Source organism: Anabrus simplex, chromosome 8 (assembly GCF_040414725.1).
Source record: "Anabrus simplex isolate iqAnaSimp1 chromosome 8, ASM4041472v1, whole genome shotgun sequence".
NCBI lineage: Eukaryota > Metazoa > Arthropoda > Insecta > Orthoptera > Tettigoniidae > Anabrus > Anabrus simplex.
This window is the reverse complement of record NC_090272.1, coordinates 207,933,193-207,955,136: the sequence shown is the minus strand read 5'-3', so window position 1 is coordinate 207,955,136 and position 21,944 is coordinate 207,933,193. Positions and strand designations below refer to the sequence as shown.

Genomic DNA, 21,944 nt, shown 5'->3' with positions numbered 1-21,944 from the left:
GTCACAGGGGTCCCGGGTTCGATTCCCAGCAGGATCAGGAAATTTAACCATAATTGGTTAATTCTGCTGGCAGTGGGGCTGGATGTATGTGATGTCTTCATCATCATTTCATCCTCATCATGACGTGCAGGTCATGTTGCCTATGGGCGTCAAATCGAAAGACCTGCATCTGGCGAGCCAAACTTGTCCTCAGATACTCCCAGCACTAAAAGCCATATGCCATTTCATTTCAGTACCATACTCCTCAGGAATTTCATTTCAGCTGCCTGTACTCTACCCTCATCTCTCCAGTTTCTGCTGCATATGTCATTATAAGTAAGGACTGTAATATTCCTTGTACATTAGCCTTCATTGGTACATCTTAATTCCATATTACTGTACCTGGTGGTGAAAAGCACTCCCCAGTTGTATTCTTCTACTAATTTCCATATCCATTCTTCCATTTTCTGTCACTTCACTTCCCAAGTATTTGAAGTGTTCTGCTATTTCTGGTTCCTTGCCTCCAATTTTGATGGCTCCTTTTCCTTCTTTTCTTCCTCTACTCATCACCATTGTCTTGCTCTTCCCCACATTCATCCACAGTCCCCAATGTTCAATCCTTCTATTCAGTACATTCAGCTGTTGCTGTACTTCCTCCTCATCTTCTCCCCAGATCAGACCATCATCCATAAACATCATTACATTCATTTTTTGACCTCTATAATCTTCCCTTGCTGCCTTTATGATGTCATCTATCATCATTATTAACAGTAAAGATCACAACACTTGTTTTAGTTCATTGTCAGTTCCAAACCATTTTGTTTTACCCACTGTTGTCTTTACACAGCTGTAAGAGTTAATGTTAGTGCAACATTAAACAGGCAGAATAGGAAAACTAAATGTAATCCCGTGCATATTTAAATTGAAGAGTTCTGGGTAGAATGGGAGCACTCAAATCCAGATCAGTTTCTATTTTAAATACAAAACAAATCTGCGACAACCAGCACACATGCCCGCAGATACTTTTTTGTTGTTAAAAATGAAGACATAATATCCAGTGTTGACTCAGCCATTTAAAGCTTTTCAGTCTGTTGAACACTAATTATAAGACTTATAACACTATAACATACCTGTAAAAAAAAAAAAAAACAAACTAATAAACATAGAATAATTTGTTAACATCATAAGATTCTATCAAAACTATCAATCAATCACTATCAATCATTCACTGCTGATCTGCATTTAGGGAAGTCGTCCAAGTGGCAGATTCCCTATCTGTTGTTTCCTAGTCTTTTCTTAAATGATTTCAAAGAAATTGGAAAATTTATTGAACATTTCCCTTGGTAAGTTATCCAATCCCTAACTCCTCTTCCTATAAATGAATATTTTCCCCAATTTGTCCTCTTGAATTACAACTTTATCTTCATATAGTGATCTTTCCTACTTTTAAAGACATCACTCAAAATTCTAATGTTATTCCACACCATCTCTCCAGTGACAGCTCGGAACAAACCACTTATGATATAGATGTTGATTCCCATAGGGAACCTGAAATATTTGTCCCGAATGAGTATATTTATAATACCAATATAAATGGTCCGTTATTGGACATCATAAATTTTCCAGCTAACTCATTCCTGGTTGTCAGCGTTTTGCCCCTGTGTGCTAAGTCGGGCTCATCAGTTGGTAAATAGCACACCCACCAAGACGCATGGCTTGTGCATACCGTGGAGGCCACTGCGAAGGCTATTTGGAGCCACCGGCAGTGCCAATGCACTATGAGAGACTTTGTCTCATTACCAAAAATTGATGCCCGCCTGATCATCAGATGATATAGATGTTGATTCCCATAGGGAACCTGAAATGTTTGTCCCGAATGAGTAAATTTATAATACCAATATAAATGGTCTGTTATTGGACATCATAAATTTTCCAGCTAACTCATTTCTGGTTGCCAGTGTTTCGCCCCAGTGTGCTAAGACTAAATCACCCAGAAATATCATGATGCCATTGGCACCACTGGGTGGGAAACAGTTAACTATTGAATGGAAGTCCGTAATTGGGAGAGGATTTAGATGAAGCTGAAGATTACATTAAGCTATACTCACTTGGCGAATGGGTCAGTAAATAGCACACCCACCAAGACGTATGGCTAGTGCATACTGTGGAGGCCACTGCGCAGACTATTTGGAACCACCGGCAGTGCCAATGCACTATGAGAGACTTTGTCTCATTACCAAAAATAAACGGCAGGTAATGGGAGGACAGGAAGGAAAGCAGGCCTCCCTCAAAAAATGTACAGGATACAGTAGGTGTAAAAGAGGGATGGGAAGGAAAGGAGAGAATTGTAGAAGAGAGGTGGTCTAATGTTTTAAGGGGAAGGAGATTGCAGGCTAAGGGCTCTATTCAGGATCATAATTCAGGACAGCTGTCTGTGAGAAATCGGTACGAGTCACGGTAGGTAGAAAAACCGAGAGGAGATGATTTTAGCATACAAAAGTGTTTTTAATGTGTCTTTCCAATTTAATAATATAATTTTTGTATTCTGATATATTATTGTAGTTTATTCTAGCAGATGATGTCCCTTAGAGAATGAAATATGTATCAGATATAATAACTTATGTATTATTGAATAGGCAGACCATTTAAATATAATATTTATATATTCGCTACTTGATTCATGAAAATAAAGTGTTAGGATTGTTCACTTGCTTAGCAACTCTAGTGTTACCAACTATTTTCTAATATCACAAGATAAATTACCATGATGTCACATGGCTTCATAATGAATTATAAATGGACTAAATCACCCAGAAATATCATGATGCCATTGGCACCACTGGGTGGGAAACAGTTAACTATTGAATGGAAGTCCGTAATTGGGAGAGGATTTAGATGAAGCTGAAGATTACATTAAGCTATACTCACTTGGCGAATGGGTCAGTAAATAGCACACCCACCAAGACGTATGGCTAGTGCATACTGTGGAGGCCACTGCGCAGACTATTTGGAACCACCGGCAGTGCCAATGCACTATGAGAGACTTTGTCTCATTACCAAAAATAAACGGCAGGTAATGGGAGGACAGGAAGGAAAGCAGGCCTCCCTCAAAAAATGTACAGGATACAGTAGGTGTAAAAGAGGGATGGGAAGGAAAGGAGAGAATTGTAGAAGAGAGGTGGTCTAATGTTTTAAGGGGAAGGAGATTGCAGGCTAAGGGCTCTATTCAGGATCATAATTCAGGACAGCTGTCTGTGAGAAATCGGTACGAGTCACGGTAGGTAGAAAAACCGAGAGGAGATGATTTTAGCATACAAAAGTGTTTTTAATGTGTCTTTCCAATTTAATAATATAATTTTTGTATTCTGATATATTATTGTAGTTTATTCTAGCAGATGATGTCCCTTAGAGAATGAAATATGTATCAGATATAATAACTTATGTATTATTGAATAGGCAGACCATTTAAATATAATATTTATATATTCGCTACTTGATTCATGAAAATAAAGTGTTAGGATTGTTCACTTGCTTAGCAACTCTAGTGTTACCAACTATTTTCTAATATCACAAGATAAATTACCATGATGTCACATGGCTTCATAATGAATTATAAATGGACTAAATCACCCAGAAATATCATGATGCCATTGGCACCACTGGGTGGGAAACAGTTAACTATTGAATGGAAGTCCGTAATTGGGAGAGGATTTAGATGAAGCTGAAGATTACATTAAGCTATACTCACTTGGCGAATGCTTTCTCTAACAGCGGCAACCAATACTCGTTCTCATCCTTGCACTTTGCGTACACTAGATCGCCAGTTTCGTTAACTGGAAGTCTATCGTCAATTTCTACTTTTCCCCACTGACCCATTCGCCAGAAGTAAAATGTTACTTTGCCTGTGTATCCCTCTCCACACAGCACTTGTCCTTCTGGAATAACCTGAACATGAGAACAGGAACAAAGAATTAAAAATTTGCAACTTGCTCAGAGAAGAAGATAAAACTATACTTTTTACAAATGAGGATATTTTGAGTTCCTAAAGTGAAAAACGGTGAGTTTCACAACTGACTATAACTGCCAAATGTTGGAGGAAATGTTATTCTGATTGTCAATAACTGTATATTAACAGATGATTAAGTATTGAAAAGGAACAAACAAATCTCAAATCAAGATATGTACAGACTCCATTTGGAAAGCCAGTTTAAAAATGAAACTGGACAAAGACAGGAGAGTATGCCGTCACCTCTTTTGTTTCTAATTGTTATGTACAAAATTGTAAAGGAGACAATGGAAGTTTGTGGGAATAGAGTGATGACGTTACAACTATTTGCAGATGATATTGTGGTCTGGAGAACAAATGGCAAAGAAGTACAAGAACAACTTAGTGCACTGAAGAAGAAAATTGAAAAGTATGGTATGAAAATAAGTACAGAGAAAAGCAAGACCATGGTGATATCAAAAGGTGAAAGACAAGGGAAAGGCATTGTGAAAATTGGTGGTCAAAACCTTGAAATTGTTGACAGTTTCAAATACCTAGAGAGTGAATTAATGCAAAATACAAGGCTGGACATGGAGATTAGCAAGAGGGTGAAACAAGGCAATGCATTCTACCAGATTATTCTACCAGATTGGTCGGTTATCTGTGTTCACTCATGTTTTAATTGTGTTGAAACTGATATCTAAAACTGCAAACATTTAGAAAAATTGTGTTATATAAAGTAAACTAATAGAGAAGTAATCTAATACTTAATAAACCACGAATGCACCATACGACTTGAGATAAAGAGTCAGAAAAAAGTGGAACAATCTCACCCAGAGACTTTGGTCCATATTGTGAATACACCTTTTACAGATGAATATTTTGCTCTGGAATAATGTCACCCCTACACCAGGTAAGGTTGAATACAATCTATGATTAAAGTACTCCAAAAAATTAAGTTTATTATACAAAACATAGAAAACAAAAGGGAAAATGTCAAAAAACTTAATTTAAAAAAGATAAAATGCTAAACAATTCTTTAAACACCAGTATGTAATGGTCAAATGAACAAAAACTAAACATATTTAACACAGTTCAAAGTACCAGTAAGACCTTGTTAAAGTACTGCACCCATTAATATTCTACTTAAACAAAAGAGTTTAATTCTGGCACAATGAAGAATCCCCTTTTACTTAACAGGTTAGGAGGGGCAATTTTACTGATTACATTCTCCCATTTGTATTCAAGGGAATCTTCTTTCTTAGGCCATTTCCAACTTTTAACACACTTCTCCATACAGCTGACAGTAGGTCCTTTCTCATCATCAGTAGGTAGCTTCTGGATAATTCCTGGATATTCTTCTCCATTGTAACAAACAATTATAGTCACCTTTCTTCAAATCTTTCTTCTGTTTGAATGTCAAGGATAATGTACTGGTAGTTGAATGATTGAAGTCTTGATTTTCTTCATCACTGAAGGTCTCACTCAAATGGTCGGATCCCCGTTCTATTTCTATGGAATCATTTCAATCATCACTTGTATTCAGATCTACTGCTTGTTTGGGACGTCCAGGTTTTCTCTTTGGCTTTTCTTTTTCAGACTCAGTTCTCAAATCTTCAAATGTAATACTCTGCCCAGCAGGCACTCTTAGTTTTATCTTCCTTTGCTTTCCAGTGTTGACTCCTTCAATGTCTTTACGTTTCTCCAGTAGGTATTTTAGAAAAGCATCCAGTATGGTATTCATGTCAACCTCTTTGAGCCTCTGAAATCTGTCCAAAAATTCTTGTTTGTTCAGTGGATAGATACTGCATTTCCTGAAGCCTGAAATCAAATTTTGCTTCACATTGGGAGAGATTGCTTCAGTTAACTTTAGAAGAGAAGGAAAAATATCTTTTGGGATACCGGATACTCTGCTACCACTCTCGGTTTCTCTCCATTCTGAGAGAATTTTTCGCCATGCCATTATCACTGGTTTAAATACTGCAAAATCTAATGGCTGCTTTAAATTCATTCCATCCATCCATCCATCCATCCATCCATCCATCCATCCATCCATCCATCCATCCATCCATCCATCCATCCATCCATCCATCCATCCATCCATCCATCCATCCATCCATCCATCCATCCATCCATCCATCCATCCATCCATCCATCCATCCATCCATCCATCCATCCATCCATCCATCCATCCATCCATCCATCCATCCATCCATCCATCCATCCATCCATCCATCCATCCATCCATCCATCCATCCATCCATCCATCCATCCATCCATCCATCCATCCATCCATCCATCCATCCATCCATCCATCCATCCATCCATCCATCCATCCATCCATCCATCCATCCATCCATCCATCCATCCATCCATCCATCCATCCATCCATCCATCCATCCATCCATCCATCCATCCATCCATCCATCCATCCATCCATCCATCCATCCATCCATCCATCCATCCATCCATCCATCCATCCATCCATCCATCCATCCATCCATCCATCCATCCATCCATCCATCCATCCATCCATCCATCCATCCATCCATCCATCCATCCATCCATCCATCCATCCATCCATCCATCCATCCATCCATCCATCCATCCATCCATCCATCCATCCATCCATCCATCCATCCATCCATCCATCCATCCATCCATCCATCCATCCATCCATCCATCCATCCATCCATCCATCCATCCATCCATCCATCCATCCATCCATCCATCCATCCATCCATCCATCCATCCATCCATCCATCCATCCATCCATCCATCCATCCATCCATCCATCCATCCATCCATCCATCCATCCATCCATCCATCCATCCATCCATCCATCCATCCATCCATCCATCCATCCATCCATCCATCCATCCATCCATCCATCCATCCATCCATCCATCCATCCATCCATCCATCCATCCATCCATCCATCCATCCATCCATCCATCCATCCATCCATCCATCCATCCATCCATCCATCCATCCATCCATCCATCCATCCATCCATCCATCCATCCATCCATCCATCCATCCATCCATCCATCCATCCATCCATCCATCCATCCATCCATCCATCCATCCATCCATCCATCCATCCATCCATCCATCCATCCATCCATCCATCCATCCATCCATCCATCCATCCATCCATCCATCCATCCATCCATCCATCCATCCATCCATCCATCCATCCATCCATCCATCCATCCATCCATCCATCCATCCATCCATCCATCCATCCATCCATCCATCCATCCATCCATCCATCCATCCATCCATCCATCCATCCATCCATCCATCCATCCATCCATCCATCCATCCATCCATCCATCCATCCATCCATCCATCCATCCATCCATCCATCCATCCATCCATCCATCCATCCATCCATCCATCCATCCATCCATCCATCCATCCATCCATCCATCCATCCATCCATCCATCCATCCATCCATCCATCCATCCATCCATCCATCCATCCATCCATCCATCCATCCATCCATCCATCCATCCATCCATCCATCCATCCATCCATCCATCCATCCATCCATCCATCCATCCATCCATCCATCCATCCATCCATCCATCCATCCATCCATCCATCCATCCATCCATCCATCCATCCATCCATCCATCCATCCATCCATCCATCCATCCATCCATCCATCCATCCATCCATCCATCCATCCATCCATCCATCCATCCATCCATCCATCCATCCATCCATCCATCCATCCATCCATCCATCCATCCATCCATCCATCCATCCATCCATCCATCCATCCATCCATCCATCCATCCATCCATCCATCCATCCATCCATCCATCCATCCATCCATCCATCCATCCATCCATCCATCCATCCATCCATCCATCCATCCATCCATCCATCCATCCATCCATCCATCCATCCATCCATCCATCCATCCATCCATCCATCCATCCATCCATCCATCCATCCATCCATCCATCCATCCATCCATCCATCCATCCATCCATCCATCCATCCATCCATCCATCCATCCATCCATCCATCCATCCATCCATCCATCCATCCATCCATCCATCCATCCATCCATCCATCCATCCATCCATCCATCCATCCATCCATCCATCCATCCATCCATCCATCCATCCATCCATCCATCCATCCATCCATCCATCCATCCATCCATCCATCCATCCATCCATCCATCCATCCATCCATCCATCCATCCATCCATCCATCCATCCATCCATCCATCCATCCATCCATCCATCCATCCATCCATCCATCCATCCATCCATCCATCCATCCATCCATCCATCCATCCATCCATCCATCCATCCATCCATCCATCCATCCATCCATCCATCCATCCATCCATCCATCCATCCATCCATCCATCCATCCATCCATCCATCCATCCATCCATCCATCCATCCATCCATCCATCCATCCATCCATCCATCCATCCATCCATCCATCCATCCATCCATCCATCCATCCATCCATCCATCCATCCATCCATCCATCCATCCATCCATCCATCCATCCATCCATCCATCCATCCATCCATCCATCCATCCATCCATCCATCCATCCATCCATCCATCCATCCATCCATCCATCCATCCATCCATCCATCCATCCATCCATCCATCCATCCATCCATCCATCCATCCATCCATCCATCCATCCATCCATCCATCCATCCATCCATCCATCCATCCATCCATCCATCCATCCATCCATCCATCCATCCATCCATCCATCCATCCATCCATCCATCCATCCATCCATCCATCCATCCATCCATCCATCCATCCATCCATCCATCCATCCATCCATCCATCCATCCATCCATCCATCCATCCATCCATCCATCCATCCATCCATCCATCCATCCATCCATCCATCCATCCATCCATCCATCCATCCATCCATCCATCCATCCATCCATCCATCCATCCATCCATCCATCCATCCATCCATCCATCCATCCATCCATCCATCCATCCATCCATCCATCCCAAACAGGGGGGCTATTTCTAGCCAAGTGCAGCCCTTTGAAAGCAGACCCTCCGATGAGGGTGGCGGCATCTGCCATGTGTAGGTAACTGCGTGTTATTGTGGTGGAGGATAGTGTTATGTGTAGTGTGTGAGTTACAGGGATGTTGCGCACAGCACAAACAGGCATTCCCCGGGCAATTGGAATTAAGCAATTGAGGTTAAAACCCCTGACCTGGCCGGGAATCGAACCCGGGACCCTCTGAACCGAAGGCCAGTACGCTGACCGTTCAGCCAATGAGTCGGGCAACAATCAATTGAAATGGTGAGTGTAAAATTGCCTCCTTTCTGAGTTAAAAAACCAGAAATATGGTTTTAGCAAGCAGAAGCGCAATTTAACTTTATCAGAATCACGTCGGGGCCACCAATTGTAGGTCTTCAACAAATTAGCCTACATGTTATAACGGAATAACCAAAAATACATTTCATTTTTATTTTTTATTTTATCTGAAATGCAGCATCGGTTTAATACAAGCGCTATCACTTGCTCATTCAAAACCATCACAGCCTTCTTGGTTAATAATAGCAGAAGGTTTCTCGGAAAATACATGAAGAATAGTATGGGGTTCCCTACAATTAGCAGAGAAGTATACATAGATGAAATTTTACCAATATGTGCTCACTATCACAAATACAGAGTTATATAAATGAAGTCTCTCGCCATCAGTATTACACATTAAGATCAATATACGTAATCCTTAAGTGGAAAAAGATCCAGTGTATTACCAATATATAAGAATGGTAAAAGTGAACTTTGGAGATGGAACTCTAAACATGAAAGCTTAATATTTTCAGTTTGTTATCATAACATTTTTTTTTTGGTTAGGGGCTTTACGTCGCACCGACACGGATAGGTCTTATGGCGACGATGGGATAGGAAAGGCCTAGGAGTTGGAAGGAAGCGGCTGTGGCCTTAATTAAGGTACAGTCCCAGCATTTGCCAGGTGTGAAAATGAGAAACCACGGAAAACCATTTTCGGGGCTGCCGATAGTGGGATTCGAACCTACTATCTCCCGGATGCAAGCTCACAGCCGCGCACCTCTACGCGCACGGCCAACTCACCCGAAATCATAACATTTTATTATCAGCATTAGAATTGTACATAAACTTAGAATAAGTGATGTTTTAATACTATTATATTTGCTGTTTTACTACTTAATGTTCTTCAGCAGCTGAAGATGATCTCTTATGGGATTGAAACCAGTAAATACATTCACTAATAACTGAATTATCTATAACACATAGGCATTATTATTTCAGTTTTCTCACAATATTTGTGTTAAATGTTCAAATCTATACTAATATTATAAAAAGGAAAAATTTGTATATTTGTTTGTATCGGATAGACTCAAAAATACTGAACCGATTTTAAAAATTACTTCACCTATAGAAAGCTACATTGCCAGTGAGTAACATGGGCTGTATTTTATTTTCAAGACAATTCCAGGGGTGGAGAGGCAAGGGGGGAGATATAAAAATACTAGGCTAATATAGGTGAAATATTGAATCTGTCGTACAAGGACGAGACAAAGCTCAATTTAAGCCCCTTGACGCAAAGAACAAAACTCGGTAAGCCCTATGGGTCCGAAAACCATGTTTTAAGGCCCTAAAACCAACCATTATGGAGATACAGGCACTACATTACCCCTGCTCTAGGAATCGGATAAAGAAATGAACTGCCGTAACTATGGCAACGTCAGCTCCAGTATTCTTACAGCAGCGAGATTATCTACAATATCACAAAAACCTAACATGTTTCAGACATGAAAATTGAAAGAACACAAATTTTTGTTTTCAGAAAATCCACTTAAGGTGTAGAGCAGGATTGGGGGGGGGGGGGTGAAGTGGAAAGAAGTGAGGAAGGAGTTGAATTCTTTATATGAGGATACATAGATCTCAGAAACTAAGATGTTACAGACATTAAAACTGGTACTTGGAAACTCTTTTAAAAATAAATGAACACACTTTTTTTGGAAAATCCACTTAAGGGGGTGCAGTAATAAAAAAGCGGGTGAATTTTTAAAAATGATTATCTTCTTCTTCTACCGCTTTTCCCACACCGGTGGGGTTGCGGGTGCAAACTGTGTTGCACATGTGGAGTTGACCCTGTTTTACGGCTGGATGCCCTTCCTGACGCTAACCCCGTGTGTTCCTGTTGTGGGTGGTAATGTAGTGTGTTGAGTGAATATGAAGAGGAGAGTGTTGGGACAAACACAAACAACCTGTCCCCCAGCCAGATGAATTAATCACACACGATTAAAATCCCCGACCCAGCCTGGAATCGAACCCAGAACCCTGTGAACCGAAGCCCTCAACGCTGACCACTCAGCTAAGGAGTGGGGCAGTTTTTAAAATGAGTATATCTACAGTATAGCTCATAAACTTAACATGTTACAGACATGAAAATTGGCATTTGTAATCCCCTTTAAAAACACGCACTGTTTGTTTTCGGAAAATCAATTTAATCTGGAGATCGAAAATAAGTGAAGAAGGAGTTGAAATTCTCTTTATGAGGATACTTATATCTCAAAAACTAAGATGTTACAGATGTGAAAATTGGTGTTTGGAATCTCCTTTTAAATAAAGAAAGCCTTTTTATTTCAACTTAAAAAGAGGACTGTTTCTCACATGTAGAGTTCCATGTCGCATGTTCCAGATTTAGCTCTGCCAGTAGCTTGGTCATCTTGGCCCCAAAAGGCAATGCCACACACATGGTTTACAAAGGGGTTCTGGGGTAAATGAAATGCAATTTTTCGGTGAGTTTTTATACTTTAGGAATTTTCAGATAATATCTTAGTGCATTACCAAGGAGTAATTAATTTTTATCAACTTACCAAATCCTCGCAAGCAAGCCGTGGGTAACAGCTAGTTATATATATATATATAGATTGTTGCAAAGAAGAAGGTTTGTTTTCATTGCGTGTATTTTTCATTTCAATATAATAATATGCTTATTATAAGGATATGAACATATAAAAACGGTGATCAAATTTCTCTTTCGAGCAGTGTAGTTGACAGTTTTTTAGTCCATATACAGTTAATATATATTAGTAAAAATAATTGCAATACACAGCATAGTAAAAAAATTAATTACTGTGCAAGTGCTGCATGTGCAGATGAATTTTTGTTTAAGCACTTAGTCAACTACACGCACCTGTGTTATGAGATTTTGGCACTCATCGTCTGAGTAGGAGTTCAACACCCATGCTCCTTCTACCCCGTCATCGTACTTGATCTTCACGTGTTTTCCTTGAGCTACAGCAGCACATGCTGACAGGAACCAACAATCTCCCAGACCTCCTTGAAGGACATCAGCACGACTTGCCCCTTGAACAAACATCTGGGGGTTTTGCACAATCTCCTGGAATAGAGAAATTTTCAATGTAAGTTGATTAGAAAACAAACAAATTCATAACAGATACAGCCCATAAATGGCCTTGGCTTGCTAGGACGACTGCCGTCAGTGATTCCGCTGGTGGGAACCTCAACAGCTCTGCCATCAGCTGTCATAGATGGCCTAGGCATCACTGAAGAGGCATAATAGGGAAATGAGGAGTGAGGTAGTTTCCTGTTGCTTTCCTCACTACCATTCTAAATAGCCTACAGATATTGTAATGTCATGTAAATTGATGACATCCTCCGCCGCTTTTATGACCTGAAAAGCCTATAACACTGAGCTAGTGGCTGCGCGGTTTGAATCACATAGCTGTCAGCTTGCATCCAGGAGATAGTGGATTCAAACCCCACTGTTGTCAGCCCTGAAGGTGGTTTTCCATGACTTCCAATTTTCACACCGGGGAAATTCTGGGGCTGTACCTTAATCAAGGCCATGGATGCTTCCTTCCTACTCGAAGCCCTTTCCTTTCCCATCGTCACCATAAGATCTATTTGTGTTGGTGTGACATAAAGCAAATTAAGAAAAATAAAAACCCTTTGGGACCCACGCATGTTTTTTAAATTTACACTTGTATTTGGGGCAAAATAATAGAGGGGGGTATAATTAGCAAATTAGCTTCACTGCTGGCTTTCCAGTTGGCTGGGTGAGGGAGCTTCTGGCTTAGAATTTCAAATCAAAATATTGTTCAGCATCAGGAAGGAGATCTGGCCGAAAACTTGACCAAAATATTGTCTTAACAATAAATAGGATTCAGTGTTACCATTTCATGCAAATCATTACATAGCCACATTTTGTAATAAACAGAGATGGGAATTATAGGCACGAATAGGTTAGAATGCAAACGCATTTGAACTAGGCGCAAGCGTAACCTAGCCGCTCTACAGTTATGTAGGCGAGTTGCATAAATTTGAGGGGTTCTAATTGTTCAGATCGCTAATATTTATGCAAATCCCACTGCAGAACCGTTGTGCGGGTAGAAAACATTTGCGCCTTGGTTAAATATGTTTGCATTCTAACCTATTAGTGCCTATAATTCCCATCTCTAGTAATAAATATTGTTGCCATGTACAAATGACCAAAATTTGTTGTTAGTATGGTACTTCATATTGATCACTAACATTATAATTATCAAACATCAAAATTATCACTATTTTAAAACAAGGAGTGTGAGAGAATTTCTTGCATGTGCTCAATTTTGTTAGTACTTGTTATTTTTTACTTTCTACATAAATGACATCCAAAATATACTTAAGAATTCAGAATTGCTTTTGTTTGCTGACAGTGTAATTTTAAAAATTTAAGTTAACTCTCCACTTGATTGTTTAAAACTCCAAAAAGATTTACATCTTCTATAAAAGTATTTTGTACACAAAGAGGGTCAAACCTTAATCGTGACAAATGTGAAATAATAAAGAAAACATAATTTCAATACAACTTTAATAATTACAACATTCTATCTCCTTTTTAACAGCTTAACAACCTTGGTGTTCTATTCAGTTACAGTCTATCATTTAATTAGTATATTGGGCATATTTGTAAGAAATAATAACAAATACATTATTTTATCTATTGGAGAGATTCTTACTTGCCCGGTTGCCTGCCCGCCAAGCACTTTGCCGTTATGCACTTCTTGGCATCACTAGCTCTCCTCCTATGCAGTCTGCTGAGAACACTCATACTCTTTGGCTGAGAGCTTTATCAGCGTATGGTTCAGTTTAGTCAAGTGTTCACAGGCTTATTTGCATGAATTAGTACGTAAGATCCCCATTAAGTTCAAGTGTGTGTGAAGCATATATTTCAAGGGAGGAACAGCACATTTCAGCTGAATTTATGATTTCTTCCTAATTTTACTAACTGGCATGGATCTTCATAATAATTTGAATATATATTGCATAGTTGCTTCACTTGGTAATGCATGTATTTTTATAAATCCATTAATAATTAAGAATATGATCATCAAAGATGTCAAGCCCGAGGTGCAACTCATGAATTATATAGATACGCGAGTGAAATGGTATTAGTTAAATGACCCGTGGGAATAGAGTCTTCCATATAAATGAATAAAGTGGATTTGAGATGCAGTAGCGTGAAAATGGGGAAGATGGTACTTGTGAAATGTTCGAGATGACAGAATGAAGGATGGCAAAATCATTATAATTATCGTGACGTAATGAACTAGGCTGAATATGGCCAGAATGATGAGAAATAAGACTTGGAAGCCAATGAATAATTATGTACCTGGAATGGGGAAGTGAGAATTACAGAGAGAATTGAAGTGAAAGTTGTTTTGTTCGTGTGGCCAGCTGGCTGAATGCTGGCCGCTGCTGAGAGAGGTTTATAACTCCCTAAAAATGCAGGTGCGTCGAGCCCATGTAAAAGCGGTCTCACCCCTTCTCGATTCCCCTTGGTCCTTGCTAAAACTCTTGGAATATTCGCACCTGGAGTCTTCTTCATTCACCACTGCATTAACAATCCCATGCCAATTATGACTAGCGTTGAGAATTTTATGACTCTGTAAAGGACGTATTCCTCCCGATTTTTATCTATTAAATTAGCTCGTGATAGGAGTGTCAGATTTTGTCACCTCGGAAGCTGGCGAACGTGGGTTCGACCCACGTCAGGATGATGAAGCGTCAGGATGATGAATTGAGCTGACACCATATGGCTTGATTAGGTCATATCTTCAAGATGTATTGTTTGCCAATGTGTTTATTATTTCTTTGTATAATGTATTCATGTATTTATGTTGTTCTTAAGTGTTTTATGGTGATGGGTAGGAAACCAATGTTGTATTGATCTGCTTCGTATATAACATGGTCAGTTAAACCCAGAAATACGTGTATGTATTCAATATAATGTGTAATTGATGTGGTCAGGTAGAACATGTGTTCAAAATGCGGCGGTGTGATCTCGTGGGTAGAAAAATGTACCCAATTATCTGTCAGAAATTCCATAACCATGACGGCCAACTAAAATAGTATGGCCTAACGAGAAAATGTCATTCACATTATTATGGTCAATCCATTCAGTCGATAGATTCCATCGAATGTCATTGCTAAGTGATAAATAATAATAATAATGTTATTTGTTTTACGTCCCACTAACTACTCTTTTACGGTTTTCGGAGATAAGTGATAAATAAAACCTGTGTTTGTGTAATGTGTGTATAGTATTAGTGTGCACTAATAAGGTGATTTAAAGTATGCCAAATGATAGCCCAAACAGTGTATGAACTGGCAAAGACTTTGAGGCATACTGTATGCAAATTATTTTTTTGTTTTTTGTGTGTAATAATATGGCATTTTCTCGTGTAATTTATCGTATGATTCTATCAGTTAAATTAAATTCTTAGTAAATATTGGGAACAAAACTCTTCTCATTTAATAATATTATATTCCTCTTACATTAGAGAGAACCCTACTCTCGTTATATTTAATATCGTGCCCATTTTTTTTACGAACATTCTATTACCCGTATGCTACTGAGCTTTAGCCGTTGACGCAATGAAAGTAGGGAGGATGGGACTTCGAGCCCCAGGAAGTGATTTCTGCAGATTCTCATCCAAAGAACTCCATTTATATATTTATTTGTGAAGCCGAATTATTTAAATGGTGCCCTGATATGCCCGGGGTGGGTACAGTACGTAGAACTTGATTGGTGGGGCTATCTTGTGACATGCCATGTGAATGTTGTGTGCTGGTTCAACTGCCATAGTTTTGGACGTATATCTTGATAGGTGGGGCTATCTTGTGACATGCCATGAGAATGTTGTGTGCTGGATCGGCTGCCATGTTGCTGGACGTAGATGATGATATGTGGGGATATCTTGTGACATGCCATGAAAATGTTGTGTGCTGGATCAGCTGCCATGTTGCTGGACGTAGATCTTGATAGGTGGGGCTATCTTGTGACATGGCATGTGAATGTTGTGTACTGGATCAGCAGCTATGTTGTTGGACGTAGATCTTGTTAAGTGGGGCTATCTTGTGACATGGCATGGGAAATGTTGTGTCTTGGTGGTGTTGGTGATTACTGTTTTAAAAGGGAGTACAACTAGGCAACCATCCTCTATATAACACTAATGAGAGAGAAAAAGGGAAGGGACCCGACACTTCGAAAAATGAAGGTATCGGTCAAAGAAAGGCAAGGGCTATGAAGGGCATGAAAAGGAGACTCCCTAGTCCTCGCAAACCTACTAGCGTCGGGGTTGGAAAAGAACAAGAGTTGACCAAGGAACGTCGGATAGGATCGATGCATGTGAGGAGCCTGGTGCAAATAAGTGGTAGCAATGCCAGGACTCAGCTAAGGGCCCCATGGTCGCCAACCCACGCTTCAAAATTCAGAAATCCTCGAGCCTCTTTTAGTCGCCTCTTACGACAGGCAGGGGATACGTTGGGTGTTATTCTAACACCCGCACCCACACGGGGAATGCTGCCATGTTTCTGGACGTAGATCTTGATAAGTGACATGGCATGGGAATGTTGTGTGCTGAGTCTGTTGCCACATTGTTGGACGTAGATCTTGATAGGCGAGGCTATGCTGTGACATGGCATGTGGATGTTGTGTGCTGGATCAGCTGCCACATTGTTGGACGTAGATCTTGATAGGTGGGGGGTATCCTGTGACACGGCATGTGAATGTTGTGTGCTGGATCAGCTGCCACATCGTTGGACGCAGATCTTGATAGGGGGGTCTATCCTGTGACATGGCATGGGAATGTTGTGTGTTGGATCAGCTGCCATATTGTTGGACGTAGATCTTGATCGGTGGGGCTATCTTGTGACATGGCATGGGAATGTTGTGTGTTGGATCAGCAGCCAGATTGCTGGACATAGGTAATGATAGGTGGAGCTATCCTGTGACATGGCATGGGAATGTTGCGTGCTGGATCAGCTGCCAGATTGCTCGACGTAGATAATGATAGATGGGTCTATCCTGTGACATGGCATGGGAATGTTGCGTGCTGGATCAGCTGCCACATTGTTGGACATATATCTTGATAGGCGGGGCTATCCTGTGACATGGCATGGGAATGTTGTGTGCTGGATCAGTTGCCACATTGTTGGACGTAGATCTTGATAGGTGGGGCTATCCTGTGACATGGCATGGGAATGTTGTGTGCTGGATCAGCTGCCAGATTGTTGGACGTAGATCTTGATAGGTGGGGCTATCCTGTGACATGGCATGGGAATGTTGTGTGCTGGATCAGCTGCCAGATTGTTGGACGTAGATAATGATAGGTGGGGCTATCCTGTGACATGGCATGTGAATGTTGTGTGCTGGATCAGCTGCCAGATTGTTGGACGTAGATAATGATAGGTGGGGCTATCCTGTGACATGGCATGTGAATGTTGTGTGCTGGATCAGCTGCCAGATTGTTGGACGTAGATCTTGATAGATGGGGCTGTCCTGTGACATGGCATGGGAATGTTGTGTGCTGGATCAGCTGCCAGATTGTTTGACGTAGATAATGATGACACACACATGCTTTCGATTTATCAGAACACTCTATTTCCCCTATGGGTATAGTCAAAGGGTGCATTAACTGTACCCCTGCATGTCGTAAGAGGCTACTAAGAGGGGAACAATCAAAGAATCTGTACTCGCTCTCTCGTCTTCTAAGCCCAGAAAATATCTTGAGTGGAGTAGCGTAGCCAGGATCGACCGATCGGGGTCTGTGCGTGTGTGTTATAGTTACAAACTAATGATAGAACAAAATAAAGGTATTTGTGCATGTGCCCATGCATGAGTGTCATTATAAGGACACTGATATAAGTGAATTCTGTTAATAATCAGATTGCAGTACTGGTACACTAAAACATCTTACAATAAATTGCAGAACAAGAACAATAAGATCATGGTGAACAGTTTTACAGTGAATGGTATGTTCAGATTACAATCTAAAATCCAACTTTCGATGCTTCTTAGAAAATACATCTGAGAGCTCTGTGGTTTTACAATTACGTCTCTGTAAATGCTCAAAAGAGCCAATCCATCGAGTCGACTTTCACTTGTTTATTGTCAGTTTTGTTTATTTTCTTTTGTAAAAATTCCATGGGATTGGGGGAGGGGGTCTAAACCCCAGTAACCCTCCCTCCCCCTTGGCTACGCTCCTGCTTGATTGTATACTTTTCCGTTTGTTGTTGTTGTTGTTGTTGTTTGAGTCACCAGTTAATAGACTGGTTTGATACAGCTCTCCATGTCACCCTATCATGTGCTGGCCTTTTCATTTCTACATAACTACTTCATCCCATATCTCTCCATGTCACCCTATCATGTGCTGACCTTTTCATTTCTACATAACTTCTTCATCCCATATCTGCTCTAATCTGTTTTTCATATTCATATCTTGGTCTACCCCTACCGTTCTTATCACCTACACTTCCTTCAGAAATCAACTGTACCGGGCGAGTTGGCCGTGCGGTTAAGGGCGCGGAGGCCTTTCCTGTCCCATCGTCGCCATAAGACCGATCTGTGTCGGTGCGACGTTTAGCCAAATCGATCTCCTCTCACCAGTTCGATTCAGTATCTCTTCATTCGTGATTCTATCTACCCATCTCACCTTCAGCATTCTTCTTTTACACCACATTTCAAAAGCTTCTATTCTCTTTCTTTCTGACTTAGTTATCGTCCATGTTTCACATCCGTACAATACCACGCTCCAGACGAATGTCTTCAAAAACATCTTTCTAATTCCTATATCAATTTTCGAAATGAACAAATTTCTTTTCTTGCTTATACTAGTCTGAATTTTACTGAACCCTTGAACTTAGTAGAATTATGGGTTTAGTATGTCCTCCTTACTTCTACCTCATTAGTTATTTTACTACCCAAATAACAATATTCATCTACTTCCTTTAAGACTTTATTTCGTAATCTAATATTTCCTGCATCACCTGACTTTGTTCAACTGCACTCCATAGCGGATAAATTTTTAAAGTCAAATACCCTGGTTTTTTGAACAGTATATTTTTGAAGACCTTTGTGTCGAGTGTGGCATTGGATGGCAGTGAAATGGAGAATGATTAGCGAAGAAAGAAAGTGAGTAGAATAATAAAACATGTGGTATTAGAGAGAAGAATACTCACAAATTACGATTTATTGAATCCGTTTCATGAGAAGAGGAGAGAGACTGGGTCACCCAGGACTTGTTCAGTATTTTCTCATGGGGTAGAAAAAGCTGGAGCTATGAATATAATAAACGGATTACAGTAGATATAGAGTGTGGTAGTGATTAGCAGAGGATAAGGCGATACGGGGTTCTGAATCAAACCAGTCTATGGTCTGATGACACCAGCAACAAGAATTTCATGGTATAAAGTTTTCTTAAGGTTTACTTCAGTATCCATGTAGATTTATCTTCATCCTACTTTTGACATTTCAAAGTGGAGTGGAAAAGTCAACAGGGATTATCTGAAGTTTGACGATACCTGATTGAAGTGTAAATAAAGGTAGAGGCAGACGCATTCCTTAAGCGGTACGATAACTTGATAACATAAGCAGATAAAGCAAAACTGCGTGCATTACATCAGGAAAAGCAATCTAAAATTAGATTTATGGTACTTTTTGCTAATATGGAAGTTCTTAGAGATGAGAGAAGAACGGAGTCTGATCAGTGAAATAAAAAAAAAAAAAAAAAACAACATTTATTGGCAATTTTCTGTTATAATAGGCAGACAGTTAGATACTCATTAAGAACACTTGCATAGTTTACAAAATAATAATAATAATAATAATAATAATAATAATAATAATAATACGTAGTCATGATTCATAAGAGCAAAGACATGTATACCCCGGGTGGTAACCACTCCACCTGTTAATGGACGGCAACCAGCACTCTGATTCTGGGGGACCTGGGCTATCACGATTACAAAGAAATTCGGAGTTCTCTGGCAAACTACCGTCGAAGACACCTACATACATCGGGACCTTCAACATCCACCCTAATTCAACCAGACAAACCCCACATCCTAACCTGAGAACTAGATTGATAGAAGACCGGGCGAGTTGGCCGTGCGGTTAGGGGCGCGCAGCTGTGAGCTTGCATCTGGGAGATAGTGGGTTTGAACCCCACTGTCGGCAGCCCTGAAGATGGTTTTCCGTTGTTTCCCATTTTCACATTAGACAAATGCTGGGGCTGTTCCTTAATTAACGCCACGGCCGCTTCCTTCCCATTCCTAGGTCTTTCCTATCCCATCATCGCCAGAAGACCTGTCTGTGTCGGTGCGACGTAAAACAAATAAAACTAGATTGAAAGAAGGTACAGATTCTAGCACGAGAACACCTTAGACTTTGGTAATTTCCGTATCTTGAAAAGCAGAACAGACAACCAGCACTCTGATTCTGGGGAACCTGGAAGTGGTTTGTAGTGCACAAGAGTGTAGTCAGCTCGATCAAAGAAGTCACACCCATAAACAACAAGATCTTGACATTGCACTTGGAAGATCGCTGAATACCAAACGGGCTTCCGACCAGGGCGTCTCTCTTTGATATCGTAGAAGAACAGAGACTTGACCCAGAGACTTTAAACCTTATCAAGCAAGCACTCACCGACACAAAATCAAAAGTAAAATTAATCCTTTCTAGGTTAAGACTTGCGTTCGGCAAAGCTATGGACCACTGCTTTTCAATCTCGTCTTGGCTAAAGTTCTTTGAGAATGGGAGAAATAACCAAAAATTCAGAACCACAGGAAACCAGCTCAAGTCGGACGAACAAAAGATGACGTCAAGATCAGTTGCTTGGCTTTCGCAAACGACCTAGCTGAGAGTGAAAGCACAGCAATTAAACAGACAGAAGTCCTCAAGAAATATACTGAAAAAGTTGGGCTACAAATTTAATTTGAGTAAACTAAATTAATTTGTACTAGATTCAACATTCAGAAACTAAACGCAAAATACGGACAGATAAAACGGGTTCCACACTCCAAATAACTTGCTGAAATTGTAGAACTAACAGAGTTTGAAAAGGAAGCATAGAAATTTCGCCTACAAAAACTCAAGAGAGCGTCCTGGAGAACAGTGACATTTACAACAAAAAATGCATGTCCACAAACACAAAAATCAGGCACTACAATACTGTCATAACACCTGAAGTTTTATACGCTAGCGAAACGCTGGTACTTAATAGAAAAGGGGATCTAGAGGACATTCTGAAGGAAGAACGAAAGCTCATGAGGAAAATTCTTGGTCCAGAAAACAATTGAAGACGGATACAGACTGAAATCGCGTAAAGCAACAGAGAAACTGTTCAACCTGGCAGTAGATATTAGAAAACGAAGATTGAAATTTTATGGATACGTTCAAAGACTCCCAACAAGGCTTACACACAAGATCGTGTCATACAGCAGAAAACTGAATAGTCTACCATGGATCCAAGAAGTCAAAAAGGACCTGGAGAAAGCCCAGATAAATATATCAGAAATAATAGACAGAAATCTGTTCCGTAAAGAAGTAAACAGATGGATGGTACAGCCAGAGAATGAAGTTCCAAGGAGATCAGGAACCAAGTGGACTGAAGAAA

General features: G+C 40.6%; 1 protein-coding gene across 1 annotated transcript in view; it reads right to left on the bottom strand.

The window, feature by feature from the left end:
• The window catches only part of LOC136878983 (calpain-12), an 83,391-nt gene that overhangs the window by 47,972 nt on the left and 13,475 nt on the right, over positions 1-21,944 (bottom strand). The window contains exons 3-4 of the mRNA XM_067152644.2: positions 12,179-12,385; positions 3,728-3,924 (exon numbers count right to left, since the gene is read on the bottom strand). Of these exons, the coding sequence (XP_067008745.2) occupies positions 3,728-3,924; positions 12,179-12,385 (404 nt within the window). The remainder of the gene's footprint in view (positions 1-3,727; positions 3,925-12,178; positions 12,386-21,944) is intronic.